The following is a 23649-nucleotide window of genomic DNA, read 5'->3' as shown; positions in this document are numbered from 1 at the left end:
GTGCTGAGACTTGTAAAAATTTATTGTAGGCGACATACCAATATAAAAACTATTGATAAACTGGTGCCCCTTGAGTTAACGGCTACCCCAGAGACAGTGGATGGTGGATAGCAATTGGGTCAAAATGCACGACCTAGAAGGGCCGCAGCACAGGGTTCTTGAGACCTATGGAAAGAGCCCCTTGCTAACAGTCACATTACATTATACAGCGTATCACTTTTCATTGGCCCCAAAACTGTGGGAAATATCTTCCCCCAGAGTGGTTGTGCTCTTTACTTTCTAATATAGTTGACCCTGTTGAAAGCAGAGGAAAACCTAAAGGGTGTTAATGACTAATTCAAGCAGTTTTATAACTCAGATATTACGTGCTCTTAATAATTCTTATTATTAATCAAATAAATGCCAAAGCATTTAACCCTTATGGTGGAATGACGTGCCTAAAGTGAGAAGCAGATGAGGGTTTAATACACAGTTATATAGATAAAGGGTGTATTTGGTTTTAGTTTAATTAAAATTAAGATTAAATTAAGTTAGTTTCACCTTATATAGTTCATGAAGTAATTTAACTGTATTTTGCCAGTTGTAATTAATAAACAGTTGGAATCTCAAAATCCTCTGAGGGAGAAGAGACTCGCCATTTCTACGACTCTGTTTCCACAGCCCGTTCAAGCTGCACGCTGTAAGCAACCTTTATGATTTGGCCAAATCGGGGGGAACTAGCTAGGATATAAGGAGAATAATTATTGGTGAGTTAGAGTGTTAATTATACTCTAATCTTATGAGACATTTGTATATATACTATTGGTCGTGTTTAGACTAACACTTGTCAGACAGAGGAGTGTATAAAAATTTCTGACAGAAGTATTCCAGTGAATGTTCAAACATGGAGGAATGTCTACACAGAGGGAGAGGTTGGTTAATAATTATGATATATGAGTGAATTTCATGTTTATGTGTGTTCACAGTAGAAGGAGTGATGGTTGATTTTGATATTCTAAACCATATACTCTGGTAATATGAACTATTGAAGTAAGTGAGTTGCATGTTCTCTTCCAATGAGTTGTAATTTGGCTAAGTTATCAGCATGCTTAAGCAATTTCCCAGTAAAGAGTGAGTGGTAGACCAGAAGACGAAGCCGTGTGATTTAGCATTGTCAGAGACTTTACACATATTTTAATATTGGTTAAAGACCTGGGATTGCCCGTCTGAAATTTATTCACGTTATGGTTTTCAGTGTGTAGTACCATATATTGTTATCACCCGCCCTTAGTAAGGCTGAGCGATATTTCTTTTACCCTCGTCTGTGTGTGTGTGTGTTTGTGTGTGTGTGTTACCATTATATCTCATGAACGGCTTGAACCATCAACATGAAACCTTCAGGGTAGAAAGATATGCCCAAAATCCTGGACGAGTTCGAAAATGGGCACTCTGGGTCAAGGTCAGGGTTACCAAAGTGGCTGCCAAAGGTCAACTAGTTTTTACTGCTTGCATTTAGCACCATTATATTTAATGAACGGCTTGAGCTATCAACATGAAACCTTAAGGGTGTCAAGTTATAGCCAAAATCTTGAGCGAGTTCAAAAATGGGCACGCTTGGTCAAGGAGAAGGTCTCCAAAATGGCTGCCAAAAGGCAACAACTTTTTTTCATGGATTGGCATTTTGTAAAAAGTGGTAACTAAATTCCGTAGTTTTCCAAATTTTCTTAACATTTGGTTTGTAAGTAACTTGCAACCTAGCCAACAGCATCTTCTGGCTGGCAATTAGCATTCCGCTCCAGAATGCTTTTCTATCATTTTGCTAAGAAAATAAAATATATATCACGGTGTATTAAGTGAATCCTTTGTTTCCATTCATCCAAAAGAAGTATCAAATATTGAACGTGTGTGTGTGTGTGTGTGTGTGTGTGTGTGTGTGTGTGTGTGTGTGTGTGTGTGTGATGTTACACATTCACAAAGATCCTCAGAGAGCGTAATGTCAGAAGCTGATGTTCCCAGCAGTGCGATCATTCATAATATACTATTACAGAGATGAAGCTGGAATACCTCCATCCCTTTTCTGTAATATACAAGGGATGAATGTATTTGTGAAAATGATTATAGAAGTTAATTAAACATGATCTATGTAAATGACTGGGAAATAATTGCGGTACAGTAAATTATTCCATTTTGTAATAATGTTACCTACTTTTGCATAAACCAACCTGTTTTTTATTTTTATTACATATTTTATCCCACTTCTAAATGTGGTGGGCATGGACATCATTACTGAAATTAGTTTGCACTTGTCTAACAAAGTAATGTCGTCAGCTGCGGCAGATATCGTGGTGCGTGACGGTGGTATTAGTCAGTGACGACCCAGCCTTCCTCGCCACCTTTGCTGACTCATCCCTCAAGGGTCGCCTCCTGCAATGGTCCACAAGGCTCATCATCGTCAGTCGCCTAGCACTGCAGCAGCTGAGGCCACTCATGTCCACCAAATACACCTTTGCAAATATGAGTGTAGCTGTGGTGGCTCCATCTGAATCGAATATTAATTTTGGGTATGAATGATGTTTTCCAGTTAAAACATATTACTATGGTTATTATGTGTTTCCAAAGTATTTAAATGCTGCCCCAATGCAGCAACAATTGTAAGGTTGCACACGGCGTTATTTAGCTGAAGCTCGCTAAGGCTGGTGTAGGAGTCATTCACAGGAGGCAATCACTAAGTGTGTGTTCACACTTAGGCTGGAACCTATATTTTTCCCTGCACAAATTGTTGGATCATATACACTGGGCCAGAAATTGAAAGAAGAAGACACTGTTTCACATGCTAAGAATTTTCAAATGTTACCTGCATTAAGTGTGATACCGAGAAACAGTGGAGAAGTGTTTTGCTTTTGTTTTTGTTATTTTCAGCTTTCATCCCTCCTTTGCATTCGTACACTACATCTAATATACTATAGCACTAGCCGTGTGTGTGTGTGTGTGTGTGTGTGTGTGTGTGTGTGTGTGTGTGTGTGTATTTTGGGCAGCCGAAACTACACATTCAAATTGCACCAAAATTGGCACAAAAATCGCAAAAAATTCGCTGATGTGAAAGAAATTGGTCCTATCACGATTGAAAAACGTTTACTAATTAAAATGAGCAATCACATTTTGACAAAAAAACGACGCTTCCGGCGGCCGGCATTGGATCTCCGTAGAATTTTTTGTCCGTAACTATAAAATATATTATAGAAGCGAGAGAGCCCTCCGCAGAAGCAAGTGCAAGGGGCCGGTTCTGGTTCAGAGGGAATACTGAGCTAGGTCCAAAGGTGCTTCAAGCCTTGACATAGCGAATTGTATCTTGCAAATAATGCACTTACTTCACAAATAATACTACATTTCACGTTGTCAATTGCTGTCATTGTCATATTACAGTTGTAATGTCACATCATGCCAGTGTTGTTATGTCTTCGCCATCTCATCTAATGATATTTCATGTCGATGTTGCCATTTCATATTCATATCACGCCACGCCATGTCATGTCACTTGTTCATGTTATATCATGCATGCCGTGTCAGTACTTCTCATAAATCATTGCTATTACGTCATGTCACTTCATCTCAGTGCTTCATGTCACCTCATGCATGTCATTTCAATATTCTTATCATGTAAATTAATTGTTGTCATATCTGATGTATATTAGTGGTGTAATGTTTTATGCCATGTTAATGTTTTTATGTTAGTGCTGTTATGTACTGCTATGTCATGTCATGTCATATCAGTCAATCATGTCAGTAATGTCATCCATTCATTCAGTTAGTCAGCAGCTCCTCTGAACTGTCCGCTTGCATCTCTCCACCACTACAGTGGGTTTGTGGCACCAATCTAGCAATAAAGTCTCATCCCTTTTCTGCCCAACACTCTAATTCAAGGGTTAACCATCAGTCCCTGTCCTTCATGTATGCAACATATCAACTCCGTAACTGTCTTCTTCTGTTTGTATTTTATACTCCCTATGACCTCCAATCATTCAAAAGCAGTCTTTCCAGGCAACTCGAACTGAACAAACCTTGAATTTGGCTCTGTTGCCTTCCTTTTGTTATTTCTTGGGGGGAACAGTCTTGCTGTCTTCTGGCTTTTGGTTCGTTCTTCCTTGCATAAAAAAAAAATATATATAATAATTTCTGGCAGACAGAGATGTTTTCCACAAGGTATCCCCTGTAATTAAGACATGTCTTACCTACAGTAAAGGTAGTGGCAGATGCCATGAGGTGCTTAGCCACGGTGATCATCTCCGTAACTAAGGCATCTCAGCCTGTAGAAGATTATTTGTCCATTGCCCTGGGGTACAAGACCACTACATCACATAGGTTATCATAGTTACTTTCCCCAGGTGTTACTTTACTTACTCATTTTACCTATGAACCCACAAAGGGGTGATGGACACTTCAGTTGTATGGTGTCAGCTGTCTGCAGTAGGATTCGTACCCTAGCTCTAATGGGTTTCCAATTCGTACATAGCAACGCTAACCACTTGGCTACGATGTGATAACCTGGGGGTGCCCAATGGTCAGGCATGTGGTAGATGTGCATCGCGTTTATGGTTAACCGTACAACAACCTTAAGTTCTTTAGATAAGGCTGGCCTTTCGGCTACCTTCAGACCGAGTTGAGTTTCCCAGCACGTATATTATTCCATTAGTGAAGCAAGGTTGAACGTCAGGTAATTATGCCAGTTATGATGATTAGTAGTTTCATTTTGGAGCAGATATTTGTTTGATATCTTGCCCTTCAACCTGCCACTTACATTTGGGGTACAGAAGTATTATCTAAATATGTTAAGGCCAAACAACATTGTCCATATACAAATAGTTAACCTCAAAATATATTACAGTACCTAAATATTGCTCTGATAAATTCTATCCAACTAGACTAATACCATTAAGTTAACAAGTCACCACTATCACCGTCACTGGTCCTGCAGATCACAGGGGCTGCGGGGGTGCTACAAAGATAACCGCTGCACCAGCTGTCTCCACCTTTGACGGTTAAGGTCAAGTGCCTGGGTTGTGGCAAAGCTCCTCTGAATCCACTCAGCAGTTATCTGCACACCACTGTCTCTGTCTACCCTGTCTCCTGATAACCTTGTACTATTCCATGGAGAATAACCTTTGAGAGTCTGCATGATTTGATCAGATGCCTATAACTTCATCAGACTTCTTTTCCTTAACGTGGTCAACCGGTCTTTACAATGTTTCTCACGTTGCCAGATCGTTCTGCAGACGTCATCCTTTTTGACATGCCCCATATAGGAGATGCCAAAATTCACCTGAAGCATCTCATCTCCACTCCTTGGATCTTCCTTTGCAGTTCTGCTGTCAGTGTCTTTAAATCGCATGCATACAGGAAGATAGTACAAGTGATTGCAAAGATTATCATTTGGATGGAGAGGAGATATTTCTATCCCTCCACACTGGTTTGAGTTTTGCAAGTGGTAATGACGATTGTGCAGTTCGTGCAAGGACTTCAGTTTTCGATTCATCTTGAATGATGATGGGGCCAAGGTATTTTAAAAAGTTCACAGTCTCTAGTTCTTTTCCACTGACTGTGGTCTTTGTCTCATTTGGCTCTGTGCTGTTTTATCAAATTTGTTTTTTCTGTGCTGATTGCCATACCATATCTTGCAGATGTTTCATCTAGGCAATTCACCAGGTTGGAGTTTTCATTTCCAGCCAGCCCGTTGATGTTACTGGCGAACCTGAGGTTTGTGATGGTCTATAGTCCAGTGCTGACTGTTCCAGAATGGTCTTCCAGGGCATGTAATTATTCGCTCCAAGAAAACGTTGAACAATGTCTGTGATAAGAGACAGCCTTTATGGACTCTGACTGATGTATGGAACCAATCTCCTGCTGTGCCGTAAACAAGTCCCATCCTGGTGGCCTTTGTGTGCAGCTGCCTGATACTTTGGATCAGCTCCTGGCCCATGCTGTATTTCTTCACTGTGTCCCACAGTACATCGTGCCACACCCTGCTGAACGCTTTATTGAAGTCCATGAACACATGGTACATGTCCAGTTGATACTGACTCTTTCTCACACAGAACTCATAAATTGAAAATCCTTTCTGCCGTACTCTCTCCACTACAGAATCCATCCTGTTCCTCAGCAACTACTTCTTCCACTTGCAGTTTCAGCTTGTTTAAGATTACTTTCAGCATCGCTTTGCTTCCAGGCTGATGAGACTAATTATTGTGTAATTCTGCCATGTGATACGTAACAGGTAAAGGAATGGAGCACTGAGTAAATAAGCTCCAGTCTTATTAATATTTGTGATAAAAGTAATTTATATTTTCGGTATATGACACGTAGAAGAAAAGTATAACAGCAAATGCCCCCACCATCCACCCCTAACCCGGTGATGACTCATCGAGATGCCTGGAACCACTGACTCACTCCTTCTTCATTTTGGAACATTCGCAGCCTTTCCTCTAAATTTTGCTCTGCTGAGCACCAGCTCTCCTAACCTAAACCTCACCTTCTCTTCCTAACTAAGACTTAGCTGTCTGAGGCAACTGATAGCAAACTCTTTTCTGTATCCTCCTACTTTCTCTATACTCATTTCAAAGTCAAAGGTGGTGTTGTGTATATGTATGCAACAACTTATCTTGCTATCATGTTCCTGAACTTGATTCTTCTGAATTCCCTACTCTCTGGCTTCGGCTTTCCTGTCATTCTCTGACTAAATATATCTGTGCTGTTTATTTATCCCCTAATTCTACTGGCTATCAAAAATTCTTCGACTATCGTACTTCTACGATGGAACACGTTCTATTAATTTCTCCCTTCTCTGAAATCTCCATTCTAGGAGATTTGAATGTTCACCACCATCTTTGGCTTTCCTTTCCTTTCACTGATCCACCTGGTGAACAAGCCTACATCTTTTCTATCCTTAATGACCTAGGGCAGCTTGTGCAGCACCCAACCTGTATCCCTCACCACCTTGGAGAGAGCTCCAACGTACTTGGCCTATTCCTTACAACTAATCTCTCTGCTTACACTGTTAATCTTTCCTCTCCGTTGGGCTCCTTCGATCATAATCATATTGCCTTAACCTGTCCTATCGCTCCAGTACGGCCTGAGGACCCTCCAAAGAAATGTCGATTGTGTCACTTTGGAGCTGCGGATTGGGGAACCCTCAGGCAGTACATCTTTGATTTTTCCTGGAATGATTTTTGCTTCCATGGCCAGGAGCAATCTGCGTGTGCCTTGTGAAATACAGAGGTTATTCTCTCGGGCATGGCAGCATGCATTCCCTTCTCATATCCTTTGACTAATGCAAGAAAGAATTGGTTTAATCACACTTGTTCTAATGCTGTCCAGAACAAGGAGAGGGCCTATAAAATGTACCAGAGCCAACCCACCTCTTAATCACATCTTTTTTATTTCTGCCTGGAATCGTGCTAAGTATGTTCTTCGCTCTGCTAAAAATAATTTCATCCGTACTAAATGCTCTCATCTCTCCAACGAATTCCTTCCACTCCTTCTGGCACATTGCTAAAAACCTTTCTAACAACTTTACCTGATCATCCTTCCTTCCTCTTTTCTACTCTGATGGCTCTGTAGCTATTTCCTCTACTGGTAAATCAGATCAATTCACTCAACTTTCTTCTCCAATTCCACCTTAGACAATTCCGGTGCTGTTCCTCCATCACTTCCCCCCCACTGATATCCTCATAGCTGACGTTAAAATTTCTTCAGCTGATGTATTTTCTGCCATCAATGGCCTCAATACTAACAAGGCATATGGGCCTGATGGAGTCCCTTCTGTTGTCCTCAAGAAATGTGCTACTTTGCTTACATCCTGCCTAGGTAAACTCATTCTCCTTTGTATATCAACTTGTACCTTTCCTTCTTGCTGGAAGTTTGCTCTCATTCAGCCAGTCCCAAAGAAGGGTGACCATTCCCAATCCTCTAACTATCGTCCAATTGCTTTAACATCCTGTGTCTCAAAAGGTTTCGAGTCTATATTTAACAAAACATTTTTAAGCATCTTCCCTATCACAACCTTCTTTCTGATAGTCGGTATGGGTTCCCATCAGGGACGCTCCACACTCGATCGTCTCACCTATCTTTCAGACTTCTGGTCATCCTCCTTGAGGGACTTTGGCGAAGGCTTTGCCATTGCCATTGCACTTGACATCTCAAAGGCTTTTCGACCGAGTCTGGCTTAAATCTTTAATTTCCAAACTGCACTCTTACGATTTCTTTCTTTCTATCTGTGCCTGCATCTGTAGCTTCCTTTCTGGTCGTTCTGTAGCTGATGTTATAATGTAGACGGCCATCGTTCTTCTCCTATATTTACAAACAGTGGTGTTCCTCAGGGCTCTGCCCTACAGTATCACCATCTCTCTTCCACTCGTATGCTGATGACTCCATCCTTCACCTTTCCATTCAGTTCCCTCAACGTCCATCTCAGCAAACAAAGGATGAGTCTATGGCACACCTAAGGTCTGACCTGGCTTGTATCTCTGACTGGGGTGAAATAATATTCATTTTAATGCATCAAAGACTCAATTCTTACACCTATCAACCCGATAAAATCTTCCACAGGAGTACCCACTAATGTTTTAAAATATCCAGGTCAATCCTGCATCATCCTTGAACATGCTTGGTGTGTCATTCAGTCGGAACTCATCTTGGAAAGATCATATTACATCTCTTGTAAAATCTGCTTCCAAGAGATTAGGTGTGTTAAGCCGACTCTGTACCTTCTTTACACCTGCACAGTTGTTGACCTTATACACGGGTTTTATTCTCCCCTGTGGAGTACAACTCTCATCTGTAGGGAGGCTCCCCACATTCAGCCCTTCTCAATAGGATGGAGTCAAAGGCTATTCGTCTCATCAGCTCTCCTCCTCTTACTGGCTCCCTTCAACCTGTGTCTCTTCGCCACTCTGTTGCATCTTTATCTCTTTTCTATCGCTGCTTCAATGGTCACTGCTCCTCTGAACTGTCTGCTTGCATCCCTCGATCTCTACGATGGGTGCATAGCACCCGTGTAGCAGCAAACTCTCATCCCTTTTTTGTCCAGCTCTCTAATGCATGAGTTAACCGTTACTCCCAGTCCTTCATTGATGCAACAGGTCAACTCTGGAACTTTCTCCTCTGTCTGTATTTCCTACTTCCTATGATCTCCAGTCTTTCAAACGCAGTCTGTCCAGGCATGTCGAAATGAATGGATCTTGAATTTGGCTCTCATTGGTATTGTTTTTGCTTTTTTTTGCTTGGAAGAAACGGTTTGCGGGCTCCTGACCTTTGGTTCCTTCTACCTTGTATATAAAAAGGGATTAAGCCACATTAAATGAATTAACGGTATTTGACTGATGTAGGGCACCTGTACACAATGCCTCTAGAATGGGATTGACGTATTTCTGGAATTTGTGCAAAATGACGATGGTTTAATGGACGATGGACCTAGTCGTCCTGGAATGTTTTCATGAATGATTATCTTATTAACTGCTTCATGCAGAGAACGACTTTGCAATTTGTTTGTAGTTCACGTTAGACTTTTTTTTTTTTTACTTGAGAAATTCTCCTTAATTATGAAAGGGCTAACTAAGACTTTGTCAAAACCTTCCGATTCGCAAAGTTTCTCAAAAGCTGACTTAATCGATCGGAAGATATTTAAAACAAAATAAAGACACCACTGAAGTAAAGAAGATAACATTTTCCTTGATTACCCATCCCCGCCCCGGAGGAACTCGGGGATGGGTATTGTTTTTATTTGGTTTGTCTATTCGGTTGTCTGTCTGCCTGTCTGTCTGTTAACGACATTACATTAAAACTATTAAATACGATTTTGATAAAATTACAGGGATGGTGGGCTATGACCTTCTGATCACCTGACAAAATTATGGGCTAAATTGGGCCAAGGACTGGGCTGTAGGGAAAAAAAAAAAAAAAAAAAAAAAAAAAAACAGGGAAGGGTACAATCGTTTTTTTCGTCGTAACTCCTTTCAAGTTCCTCATATCGACACGAAACCCAAAGCTAAAGGTGCATTTTTCAAATTTGCATCTCATAACATTACTCATTACTGTGCGTCGGAGGGTCATCCCCAGTTAGCAGTATGGGGGTCAATGTCAGGTGGTTCGGGCCTAAAATGTCTAATGGGCATAGAATCGTCAATTTTCACCCGATTTACTCCAATATTGTTATGTCACACCTTTGACTAGATATCCTGTTGTGTTTATACGTCAGCACTAAAATGACTGCCCAGGGACTGTGCCTTGACCCAGCTTCTAGTTTATATTTCACTTGACAATCACATTATTATTATGGAATATATTCTTTCTGGCGAAGACTGTGCATCCCAAACATAAGGATAAGTAGAACCATAATAAAATGTCCTTCCTTTATAGACTCATTGAAATGTTGTGGTAAATATATGCAGTAAGGTGTTCTAGCGCTTACAATGTACAGTAGGTTACCATATTTATGTTCACCTTTCAGGGAAAGAGACAGCTTATCTGTTATTAATTATTCACACCAAATTATGATAATTGTCATGGGGGTTATTATTTTATTTTAAAAAATAATGTTGGGTATTTCCCTGCATCCCTAAGGATTTGGAAAATTTTAGTCAACTAACATATAGGATGTGATGTTGGATAATTGACGGTAGTAAATTATATTTCTACAGCCCATCAAACAACGGTTAAAAATGTGTTACAATGAAATATTTTTTACGTTACAGATATCACGTTTATGCACACCTACCATTTGGACCTCACGGAGCCGAAGTATTACGGGTGGCTTCCTGGACCAGACATGGAGGACTAAGGTTTACATCTGATTATCCTCTTTTTCCAGAGAAGTACGATAAGTAAGTATATCACCTAGTTCATAAAAGATGAAGAAATGGTGCTTCAACTTTTTTCCCTATTCGTTGGTACCTGCAAAGTTCTTCCATGTAATACAGTGTATTTCGGTCCAGTTTTATAAACAGTAGTTGAAAATGCATAAAACAGTTCATATAAAATAAATGATTCAAGGTTATACGCAACTATTCTGAGGTAAAAGTTACAAAGCAAAGTCAAGTGTTTAGCCTTTTAACTCGAATAGTTGTTACTTAATGTGGGCCATACTTGGTGGAAAGGTTTGAGCCTAGCCAAGGATGAAGAAATTTTCATTTTAGCACAAGAAGTCCAATGCAGTTTGGTTCTGTTTTCGGAAAGACAAAATTATATACATATATTCAGACAATCGGTATATCACCCTTCCTAAACTCGTAACAACATTTGCATGTTTGACAGACACCCTACTTCCTGCAATCCTACGGCTTAAGCGGCATTAACAACTTACAAGCCGCAAATAACGAGTAATGTAACGAGCTGTCTTATTCCTGCACAGCTTTAACGGTGCCACTGTTCTTCTCTTATCAGCTACCTAAAGACTATTATGAATGAGAAGTGAAACAATAATGATAGAAAAATATAAAGCTGACTCACCCCAACTACAATAAACTACTGGTGTTAATGTACCGGTAAGTCTATGAGTTATTACCTAGTTCTCGCCGTGATAGTGTACGAGTGGTATTTTCAACCTACAAGCTCTTACTGATGGATAGCTAAATAAAAACGTGTGGTATAAGAAAGACTATACCACAAACGATGTCTTGTGGATGATGTGGTGTAGGTGATTATATACAACCTTATGATTTCTTTTCCACACTTTCGACGGTGCTTTTGGTTCAGGTAGATTCATGGTGCATACGATAACCCATACTGCCATCAATGACTGTATCATACAATGGAGACTCTCAGAGCTGAATGAAATCTGTGGGCAGCAAGATGAAAATATTAATAATAATAAAAAAGCTTCATCTTGTAGAAAGGGTTAACATGGTGCACACTTGTGGTACAGACGACAATACAACAAGCCACGTTTTTCCCCAGCAGTTTCCACGGTGCTAGAGTCCGAGTGGCGGCAACAACCTACAAACCCCTGTGGATGGAGAGGCAGGAGATCACCCCAGATGGCCGGATAGTGATTCACCGCTCAGGGATAGATTACTTGCTCTTTGAGGCTGTGGCACAGGCAATGAATTTTACCTTTGACGTTATACCCATCAAACTCTGGAAGGAGGTAAAAACAAAAGAATGCTTATGTCTGTTACCATAAGCTGCTAAGCCCTCCCCCCCAAAAAAAAAAAAAAAAAAAAAAAAAAAACAAGACGAGTGGGGATGGGGGATACCTCTCTTAACCATTAACATGACCTGATGATACTTTGTGGAGAGAGCTTGGACTGAAGATGGTTCGGCATTTGAGATGGAAACAGGATTCCAGGGATATTAATCATGTATGTATAAATTACTATATGATCTATTCACACTGGGCATACTGTTCGCTGTGCTTCCTCTCTTGTACCTTCTCACTCCTTTTTGCTGACTCCATTCCCACCCCATTCTTTGGTGAAAAAGGTGAAAATGATGAGAATTAGACAGAGTGAACAAATGTGCTGGGGATGGGAAACTTATTTCTTGCACAAGTAAAAAGCATTCTGAGTAATAAAAAATATCTCTTGCCCTGTGCCCTTAACGTTTGAAATATCGACCTCAAAATGGAATCACTCCATTCATACTTGATCTGTTGGCCATCCACCAAGTTTGGTTTAAATTGGGTCAAAGATGTTTTAGTTGCCCCTGTCTTCTGATCTTCATTTCGGACATATCGTTCTGAAATTAGATTTTGTTCTTTCATGCTCGGCTAGCTGTAAACCCATCCACCAGGTCTGATACGCATGAAATATAAAACAGTAGGTATCTTTTACCTCAGACCAATCGTTCAGAATCTGAATCACTCCGTCTCCTGTCCCTCAACTCTTCCACTAAATTTTGTCAAAATCTTTTCAAAGCCGAATAAGCTGGATTATCTTTACACTGTGACTTGGTACCTTTTCTTTCAACGAATATTTCTCTAATGGCCATCAACCGACATGGCAAATTTGGTACAATATTGTACAGTAAATATATATATATATATATATATATATATATATATATATATATATATATATATATATATATATATATATATATATATATCCACAATTGGCGAACAAGCGGAATACATTCCACTTCTTTACAACCTGTAATCCTATCTAGTAAAGGAAATATAAAGGATTTAGAGTTTGAAAAATAGAAAATTGGTCAAAAGTTGGTCATCTTGGATTTGAAAAGACAGTTATCAACCTTCTATACGTGGCCCTACAATCATACAAAATATGAGAAAATTCCAACGAATGGTTTCTGAGATACAGCGTGGAATGGACGAATGGACATGACCTAACATAAGATTTCACTTCAGGGGAAACTAAGTGGAATGACAAACCGAGCCAAACACATAACCCCATCTCGCTCTCCTGCTCAGGTGTAAAAGACAGTCATATATAAAGATATCTGTGTGTGTGTGTGTGTGTGTGTGTGTGTTGTGTGTGTGTGTGTGTGTGTGTGTGTGTGTGTGTGTGTATTGATTATTTAACTCATGGTTGCATTTTCTCTAGTAGTGCATACAGTCTAACCCTAAGATTGTTGTATTCAGCTGGGTGAATCACAGATGTGTGGATGTTAATATCAACACCATTAACATCTCTTGATCATAGCAGCTTAGCATTCTGTTCATGGTATTGTCAGATGTTTTTATTCAGCTGTGATTGCGTTATTACAGTCTGATTGTTAAGTTAAGCTAAATACACTACAACACCAATCTTCCAGTAACAATAGAAAAAGAGTATATCGTGTGAATAGTTACAGAGATACATGGGAAATCAAGACGAGAGTTTCCATGTTAAGTCTGTCTCCCCCTTGTACCTGTTCGCCTGGCTGGCAGTACATTTGAGAGACTGGACGTAAATTGATTATTGTATGTCAGATTGGAGCCTCTGTGGTACAATGGTAGAGTGTGCGTTTCGTGCTCGGGTGAACCAGGCTTCGTGCCCCGCCAGGGTAATAAACTTTGGGAGTGTTCACCCGGCCACGTACTGCATTGGCGGACACAAGAGGTGCTGTGGTTGAACCAATGTCGCTTACTATAAAGTATGCTTGCACCCAGTCGGCTTGCGCCGGCCGTTTACACTTGGTTCACAGACTACACACACATACAAAGCCACTCCAACACTACAATCACACTTACAAGCACTTCTCACCCTACATACAATCACTACTAGACAGCCTAAGCCACTTGGTAGAGATACATGGGCGGTATCGTCCCGACTTCGGTCGGGATAGGCCAGTCCTGCAGTGGATACTCAAACGACTGATGATGATGATGATGATGATGTCAAATTACTGAAGGAGGTGGAAATAGCAAAAACTCATACTGTGTAAATACACGTGTGCAGACGTTACCCATCAACCCTCAGTATTCTTCATATCCTTCTTTCATCTTCTCATCTAATTTGGAGGGTCTCATGTGTCGACCTATGCAGGAACTGGGTCTTACCTTTCACCGTACAGCTCTAGCGACTGCAGTTTTCCACACGTCCTCTACTACCACTTCCAAAACCTTATTTTTCATTGTGGATTGTAAGGAACCTATCGGTTTTGGATATATTTGGAGATAAAAATATATAAATTTCGAGATACACAAATGCAAAGAGAGAGAGAGAGAGAGAGAGAGAGAGAGAGAGAATTCATATCAGTTAATCATGTAATGAATCTCAGGGTGTGGACCTCACCTCTCAGCGCAAGGCATTGACAGTCCCGGTATACTTCACATTCCTCTACCATGCCTTGGAGAAAATTGATTTCACCGTGGGCTACACTTATGGGTTCTACTGCTTCGCTATGGCCAAACCCAAGCTTGTCACCAACTGGTTCAGTCTTTACTATCCACTGTCAGGGGATGTTTGGGTCGCTACCCTGGTCGTTCTGCTTACAATGCCAGTCATCTTATATATAGTAAGTTAATCTTATCTATGTGATGATGTCAGTATTAGATTGCAGCTATTTTTAACAACATTTAATTTAGGTAAACTCATCTACTTGGTTAACTAATTCCTCAGTATTGTAACATTGTTAGGTCTCTACTCCGCAGTATGCAGACCTAATGTATTTCCTCAGTTTTTTTTTTTTTTTCTTTTCTCTCTCCTCCCATTACTTTTCACCTTGTTAACACTCTTTTTTTCCTTCACAAATTAGCTTCATACTTGGCACAGGACATATTTGTCTCTTTGGCCATTACCCTCAGACCCGATAGTTATCGCCGACCTAGCGAGGAGATTATGTAACCGTCTGCTTTGTGTGTGTGTGAGTGTGTGTTCTTACCTACCTAATTGTTCTTTACAGGAATGAGTCAAGCTCGTACTGTCCCGTGTCTTAAACCATATTTTTCGTACATATCCTTAAATTTGTGAATTGTTTTGGCACACACTGTTTCATTCGGTAGTGCATTCCACTGATCAATTGCTCTATTTGGGGATCTAAATTTCCTTACGTCTTTATCACCTCTCTTTTTATGCAGTTTTTTGCAGTGTCCTCTTGCTGATGCTTCCCCATATGTTAAGTAATCATTTATGTCTATTTTCTCCTTCCCTGATATGCATTTATATAGTATAATCATGTCACCTCTTTTCCTTCTCTCCTCTAGTGTTTGTAGATTCAGTTTATTTAGTCTTTCTTCGTAGCTTAGATCCCTTAAGCTTGGTACCCATCTTGTAGCGGCCCTTTGAACTTTTTCAATCTTGTCTATGTGTTTTTTGAGATGAGGACTTCAGACTACTGATGCATACTGCAGGGTTGGTCTGAAGAATGATGTTATTATCTTTCTTAACATGTCTTCATTTATGTATCTGAATGCTATTCTCATATTTGCAAGCAGTGTATACATGTTCCGTACCTTCTCACTGATGTGGTCAGCCGGAGATTGTCTGTTATTGATAATCACACCTAGGTCCTTCTCTCTTTCTGATGTGTGTAGGGTTTTATTTCCTAACGTATAATCCCAATCAGGTCTTTTTCCACTTTTACCAAACTTGATTACATGACACTTGTCCAAATTTAATTCCATTTGCCATGTATTACTCCATTCACGAAGATTATTTAATTCTTCTTGTAGCTCTTTACAAGAGTCTGTGTTAGTAATTCTGCTTTGAATTTTTGCATCATCTGCAAACATATTTAGATAGCTTTCATTTCCAGTGTTACTGTCTATATCATTTATATACACTAAAGACATGATTGGTGCCAGCACTGAGCCCTGTGGTACTCCATTAGTCATTTCTTTCCATGATGAGTAATTACTCCTTAGTACTGTTCTCATTTTTCTTTTCATAAGAAAATCTTGCATCCAACAATACAGTTTGCCTCGAATTCCTCCTTGATGGTACAGTTTCCATAAAAGTCTTTAGTGTAATACTGTGTCAAATGCTTTCTTGAAATCTAAATAGATACTGTCCACCCATCCTTCTCTTTCATGTTATGTGTTTGTTACTCTGTCATATTAGCTCAACAGATTAGTAACACATGATTTTCCTTTTCTGAAACCAAACTGTCTTTCTGTTATCATACTGTGTTCTTCTAGATGATTTACCCAAGCTTTTCTTATAAGCTTTTCTAATACCTTGCTTACAACACTGGTCAGTGATACTGGTCGGTAGTTGAGTGGATTTTGTCTATTTCCTTTCTTGAATAAGAGGACAATATTTGCTTTCTTCCAAATATCAGGTAGTTTACCTTGACTCAAGGATATCTTGAAAATTAAAAATAATGGTTTACTTAACTCCTTTGCACATTCACGTAGCACCCAACATGAAATTTCATCAGGACCATTTGCTTTTCCTTTGTCTAATTTACTTAGCACCTCCTGTATTTCTTTTTCTGATGTTTGTGTGTGTGTGTGTGTGTGTGTGTGTGTGTGTGTGTGTGTGTGTGTGTGTGTGTGTGTGTGTGTGTGTGTGTGTGTTATCAAAATATCTCTATATCAAGGGGGTTGTATCCAAACTGTGTGGGCAGCACTGGAGGATATGTAGTGTGAGCTGATCAAATTTTGGCGAAGCTAATGGTATGCCTTCTATTCTAAAGGATTACCGATCTAGCTGTTCATTATTTAGACAGGAATGCAAAGAGATAGTGAAACGTGGGAGACGAAATCAAAAGACTTTCTCTGATTTTGTCATTTTTTACTATTGTCCGCCTAGCAAGGTGACAATGTGATCGCCTGTTTCTATGTGTGTCTGTTATTTATCAAAATATCTCCAAAAGCTATTGGACAAACTATATCCAAACGTTCTGGGCAGTATCCCCGGATATCTCACTTGAACTGATTAGATTTGGTGAAGCTACAATGATATGCCTCCATGTGCCAGATGATTGCTGGCCTAGTTTTTTGTTTTTAAGTGATGGCAGGCGATACGACTTCGTGGGTGAATGCTTTTGCTGTCCATATTTCTGTTATCTTTTTTTTTTTTTTTTTTTCAGACTTTTAAAGTTTTTTTGGGGGGGTCAAAGGTCATACTATATAAATGCTCAAATTGAGGGATCCTGTGCTTTTAATGTTCATCAACCACAATTACTATTTGCACAGATGTACTGTATATCAGTTTTATGTAGCCGAGCCATGTAGCGATCATACTGCATTCGTTTTGGATGCTGGCAATCATTCATTATTTTATTATAGTATAGATTTTGAAAGGGTGTCAAAGAAGTTAGTGGGGAGTCATTGATAAAAATGGTAGATTGCTAGTGGAGAAGGAAGGAAAAGTGGGCAGATGGAGAGAACACTTTAAGGAACAGATGAACATAGATAATGAAAGTAATAAGAGTATAAGTGACTGGGGAATGGCTGGGAGATGGAGGGATGTGAGAAGAGAGGAAGAAATCAATAGGATGGAAGTAATGGAAGCAATGAAGAAAGTCAAAATGAGGAAAGCCCCAGGCTTTGATGGAGTGTGTGTGATGAAATGCTGAACCATGAGGGAGAGAGACTAGTAGAATCGATGTGTAAGATGTGCAGATTGGCCTGGGAGGAAGGTAGAGTCCCGGAGGATTGGAAGTCAGATTTAATTATTTCCCTGTACAGAGCAAAAGGGGAAAAAATGTGTGTCGTAATGACAGGGGCATTTGTCTTCTTAGTGTAATAGGAAACGTTCATGGCTGGATACTTATTTACAGAGTTAGGGAAATGACAGGGGAATTACTTGGAAAAGAAGAGAGAGGATTTAAGAAGGGAAGAGGTTATGTAGATCAGATTTTTATTCTTAGGCCTTTAGTGGAAAAGTTTCTAGAGAAGGGAGAGAAATTTAATGCGGCCTTCAAGGATTTGGAAAAAGCACACAACAGCGTGGATAGACAAGGATTGTGGAAAGTATTGGGAATATATGTAGTGAATGGGATATTTTTGAATGCTGTGAAGAGGATGTATGAGGATGACAAGGCTGCAGTGCATGTGGATAGTGAACTGAGTGAATTTTACTATTTAAAGGTTGGATTGAAACAGATGTGTCATGTCTCCATGGTTGTTCAATCTGTATATGGATGGGGTTTTAACAGAGAAACAAGGTATGGCAGTGGATGTTGGAACTGCCCTAATGAAAGAGGGCAGTGTTTGAAAACTCCATGTACTGTTGTTTGCATATGATACTGTGTTGTTAAGTGAAGACGAAGGGGAGCTGCAAGGCTTGGTGGATTAGTCTGGGAGTGTGTAAGAAACAGAATCCAAAGCTGAATGTGAGTAAGAGTAAAGTTATTGTCTTTGAGAGAAATGGGGTCAGTGAATGTTGAGTGAGTTTGGATGAGGAGGAAATGGAAAGTGTGAGTGTGTTTAAGTACTTGTTCCTTGGAAGCAATGATAAGAAACAGGAAGTGAGTAAGCTACTGCATGAGAGTATTAAGATAACAACTCTAGCGTATGGAAGCGAAGCTTGAACCTTGTTGGAGGGACACAGGTGAAGAGTGAGATCAATGGAAATGAATTATTTGAGAGGAGCATGTGGAGTCAACGGAGAGACAGACTGACAAATGAGAAAGTGAAGGAGCGTTGTGGTGTGGATGTGAATATGATAGGAAGCGTTAGGAGAAAAACTGTGAGATGGTTTGGCCATGTAGAGAGGATAGAGACGAGAAACTGACGGGAAGAGTGAATTTGAGTGAGCTGGAGGGGGGGAGAGAGAGGAGGCGGGCACGGATGAGATGGAGGGATGGAATGGGGAGGTAAATGAGAGAGGGGAGTGTGAGCTGGGAATAGGGGAGTGACATTGCGGGAAACAGGGCGACATGGAGGCGATTTGTTTGTGGCCACCCTGTACGAGATCAAGGCGTCTGGCAATAAATAGATAGAAAGATGGATAACTCTGGATTACTTATTGTTCACTCATGCTGTTTCTACTCACCTTTTTTCACGTAAGATCACTTTCCTTCAAACACTAAACACACATTTACTAATCCTAATTTAACAATTTACATGGAACTCTCGCATCTTGAAAATCTAAAGCTCTTTACTAACTGGCAATGTCGTTATCACCTGGTCATCCTCCTTTTAATGCTGATTATCTTGCATTTGTAAAGTTAATTTTTGAGAAGTGACCCAGATTTAGTTGAGCCAACATCGGACAGAAAAACAAGAAAGGAGTAAAGTGGATTAAAAAAAATAAAAATTAGACGGATTTAAGCCCATCGGCTGTGATGGCAATGTTTTGGCCTCCAGAGATTTTCATATTCCATTTTATGATATCACCTCTATATTATATCATGAATAAAAGCATAGTTTCTTTTTCGTATTTACAGTGTATAATCGAGCTATTAAAATTACATATTGCCCCACTGTATTAAATGGTACTTTTCTTTTGGCAACTTAGTCAGTCTTCTACTAATTCAAGGTAATTACTTTAAGGTGAGCTATCTATCAGAAACGTATTATTATTTTATGCCCCTCTTCAGTAGCACCCAAGTTGGAGATGGGCGTCAACTCCGTCTCTACCACACATTATATTTTATTTCAAACTTCTTATTCACAACCAAACATATATGCACTGAGGTCCCCTCAAAACTATTTTATTAAATCAGTCTGTTCACAAGAATGAACTGTGCCTTTCCCATTATTTTAAAATTTTATTATGTATCGGTTATAAGATCTAAACATTCCCTTAAACATTGATTTCACACAAATTTCACCCCTCCAAAAAAAAAAAAAAAAAAAATGTAGATGCAGAAATACACAAGACTCAAAGACAGTTTCCACAGGCCTTAGCCCCAAATTTGACTATTGAAAAAAACACCCTTTATACTAGCGCTTTATTTAATGAGAATGAATTGTCTGTAAGGTTGATTACTCCATTGTTTTCATCTTGAATAGCATATTAATTGTGATTTATCCGTAGATGATGCGTCTTGTGGCCCAATTTGAGGAAGCTAGAAGCCTGTCTGGAGTGGACTGTGCAAACACTGTGTTCGTACTCTTGCTGGACCAGTGTGTGCTAGAGAGTTTGCCAAGACAAGACTCACCGAGGACACTAATTCTGACCTGGATGGTGGTGACATTCATTCTTGGTGCTGGCTATCGAGGGTCACTTATCGCCTCCCTCACCTTGCCCAAATACCCGCCACGAGTAGAGACGATAGAGGATTTGGTAAACACAGTCGATAAGTAAGTGTAGCGTATTATTTTCCTGAGAGTGTCACCAGCATCCACAACTGACTTCCATTTTTGTTAGCACCCTTAGTTTCCAATGACTTACTTTATGTTGAACAAAATCATATGAAACTATGTGAAATTAAATACTATTCCAAGCCAAAAACGCCAGTGGGATGGGTGTGCTGGATAAGGTGCTAAAACAAGACTCACTTGGGCTACTAATGTTGATCTGGATGTTGATGACAATCGCTCTTGGTGCTCGCTATTGAAGGTCGCTAGTTACCTCTATCACGCCCTCCAAATATCGCCCCTTAAGCGGTAGACAGGTGGCCTGCAGTCCTTCTGGATCCAGGTTCAAATCCCCACTGAGGCAGGGAACAGTTTAAGGATTTGAATTTCATAGAATCAGACTTTACTGATCTACCAGAAGACCCGCCAACATATCGTAAAAATACCCCCTCTAATACCAATTCACCAGTCCTATATGAGACAGTCCTAGCATGTATTCAATATGGATGGTGGGTGTAAGCGCCAAAGTGGTGACATATAGAGGTGTGCGGTATGTCGGAGGATTACTGGGCGCTGGAAGTAGGCTGTGAGGCCTGTGCCCAGAGTCACACACACACACACACACACACACACACACACACACACACACACACACACACACACACACACACACACACGGGTATACTGCAAAACACAAAGGAATTAGTAAGAACAGCTGATAAGTAAGTTTACCGATTCATTTAGCTAATAGCATTTTATCGTGGTCCTAATTCAGGTCCCATTTCTGTTTGCACTCTTAGGGTCTTATGTGCCACTGTCAGCTGAGAGTAAATGTCAGTGGGAAGAGTGTGGCTCATACGGTGCCAAGGCGAGTCTCATTAGCGACACTAGATGGTGGTAATCTTCATGCTGCTGGGTCGCTTATCGCTCTACCAAAGCAAACGACACGATTAGCGTGACAGAGAATTTGGTTTATATTGTACATTAGCAAGTTACAGATTTGTTCATATATCTTACATTAACCTACCCAATTATACTCATAAGCTAAACACTTTCAGGATTATGTGACTCACTGTAAGCAGTGGCGTATCCAGGATTTTTGCCAGGGGGGACAGACACTTGGAATATTTCCCCAAAATATCTGTCACTACAAATTCTCCTAGATTTGATGTTTTATGTCATCAGAAATAATTACATCATTACTGTCGCATTTGTGCCCATGTCTTAAAGAAAAACTATCTTTTCCCCATATATTCACAGCTTTCATGGAGTAACTTTAAGTAAATAGCTAATAATCCTTTCAGAGGAGAGTATGTAAAAACACTTAGTACATAATGTTACCAGAGGTCTCCTCTTTCATTAGAAAGCAAAAGGAAACTATCTATCTATCTATTGCCAGACGCCATAATCCCGTAAAGGGTGGCCATTTGACTTTGAATTATTTGTTTTACGGGGAAGGGCACTAACCCTCCACCAACCCACTTGTTGACACGTAGGGAGCACGTATGGTTTGGTTATATGGTTACCACCCAGCGTTGTAAATGGTTTCTTGGTTTACCGGAAACCATTTGGTTTGTCAATGTAAAGCCACCTGTAAAGGAAAGAAAATCAATAAGAAGTGACAGGAAAGATGGGAGAAATAGGAAGAGAGGAGGGCAGACACAGAAAAAAAAAAAAAAAAATCACCAGCAATAAATTAGAAGGCACTGGAGTTTCCACAGTAAAGACATCTTCTTGTCACTAGTATCATTGTTCATTATGGTCACTCTTGTAGATGGTATTATTATCGATATATGCATGCGAACTTCAGTCCGTTCTACCTCAAAACATGTTTTTTTTTCGGTACCACAAATTTCTTGTGCACTTTTATTGCTGAAAAAAGCACTGTCACACTATACTCTTAGCACATCATTTACCTGCTGTCTTTATCTCTCCGTACATATAAGGAAGAACAGCAATTTTGCTTAATAACCGACGAAATTATCATGAAATATACCACTCATCGGCATAGCACCTACCATACGAGAGGCAATGGCGTCCATCCTATCTGTTTATATTCGGAAATAAACCTTGTATTTTGACTGACTCCTGGAAGAAAAATGGCAGAATGGATAAGCCGATGAAGACATTTTCTGGCGAGTGTCCCGAACACACACTTTCCCACATACGTGATACTATCGCTATTTTTCTACGTAGGATTCAAACACAAGAGGAATAACATATATTTGGAAAACTGTCATTAGTGCACCGGGTGAAGGTGTTTCTTACTTTTATTGTCTTTCGTAATCCTTAGTTCCTTGTGCTTAAACCTTAAATCAGAAAGTGGAATGCATACCCTTTATATTTCCTTGCCATTTTCGGACAGCCTGTGGCTATTAGCGTCAACAAACATATTCCAGGGCTAAGTATAGTCCATTTTCCCCACTAACTTAGAAATTTGCATAAAAAAATAGGGAGTATGCATTACGCTGACAGATTGTGATTAAATATACTATCATTGGTTTTACTCCACAGGCGGCATAATTCAAATGAATCTTCACTTTGGTATAACTCTCATGGCTTTCTCTTCACTACTATGTTATTTCAGCCAAAGCCTGACGATTATGTTCAGCTGAGAGTGAATCATAGGAATCTGGGAGTCGGTCAAGCCTAGTACCCTGTCCCAGCTAACACCAAATCATTTTATTGGTCTGGGGTGTGAGTCGTAGGAGCACGGAGGTGTACAGTGAATAATTCTATTCGGTTTATTGGCAGTTTATATAAGAATGTGCAGTTGCATCAGTGTATTTCTTTCCCCCCGTGATGTCTGGCATACCTGTGGTAGCACTGTATTGACAGGATAAATGTATGAATGCATGTCTGTGTGCACAAAGTGTCTATTCATTTAGATACACATTCTAGTGCTGCCACACTGCCGCATGTACGTTAAGGGTTACTGAGGGAGTAGTACTTTGAAAAAAAAAAAAAAAAAAAAAAAATTGCGCACATTGCCAGACATTCACATCTCTCCCTGTCAGTTTTTTTTTTTTTTTTTTTTTCGTACTGTT

The 23649-nt window shown here is 39.9% G+C and overlaps 1 protein-coding gene across 1 annotated transcript in view; it reads left to right on the top strand.

Annotated features, from left to right (window-relative positions):
* The window catches only part of LOC145397116 (uncharacterized), a 289376-nt gene that overhangs the window by 212168 nt on the left and 53559 nt on the right, over window positions 1-23649 (top strand). Inside the window, exons 3-7 of the mRNA XM_080270317.1 lie at window positions 2308-2540; window positions 10722-10850; window positions 11926-12112; window positions 14689-14925; window positions 20340-20605. Coding sequence (XP_080126443.1) covers window positions 2308-2540; window positions 10722-10850; window positions 11926-12112; window positions 14689-14925; window positions 20340-20605 — 1052 coding nt within the window. The remainder of the gene's footprint in view (window positions 1-2307; window positions 2541-10721; window positions 10851-11925; window positions 12113-14688; window positions 14926-20339; window positions 20606-23649) is intronic.

Source organism: Coenobita brevimanus, chromosome 40 (genome assembly GCF_032717465.1).
Source record: "Coenobita brevimanus isolate Jiangsu-jjx chromosome 40, ASM3271746v2, whole genome shotgun sequence".
Classification (NCBI taxonomy): domain Eukaryota; kingdom Metazoa; phylum Arthropoda; class Malacostraca; order Decapoda; family Coenobitidae; genus Coenobita; species Coenobita brevimanus.
The sequence above is the reverse complement of the archived record's forward strand: the minus strand, read 5'-3'. Positions and strand labels throughout refer to the sequence as shown.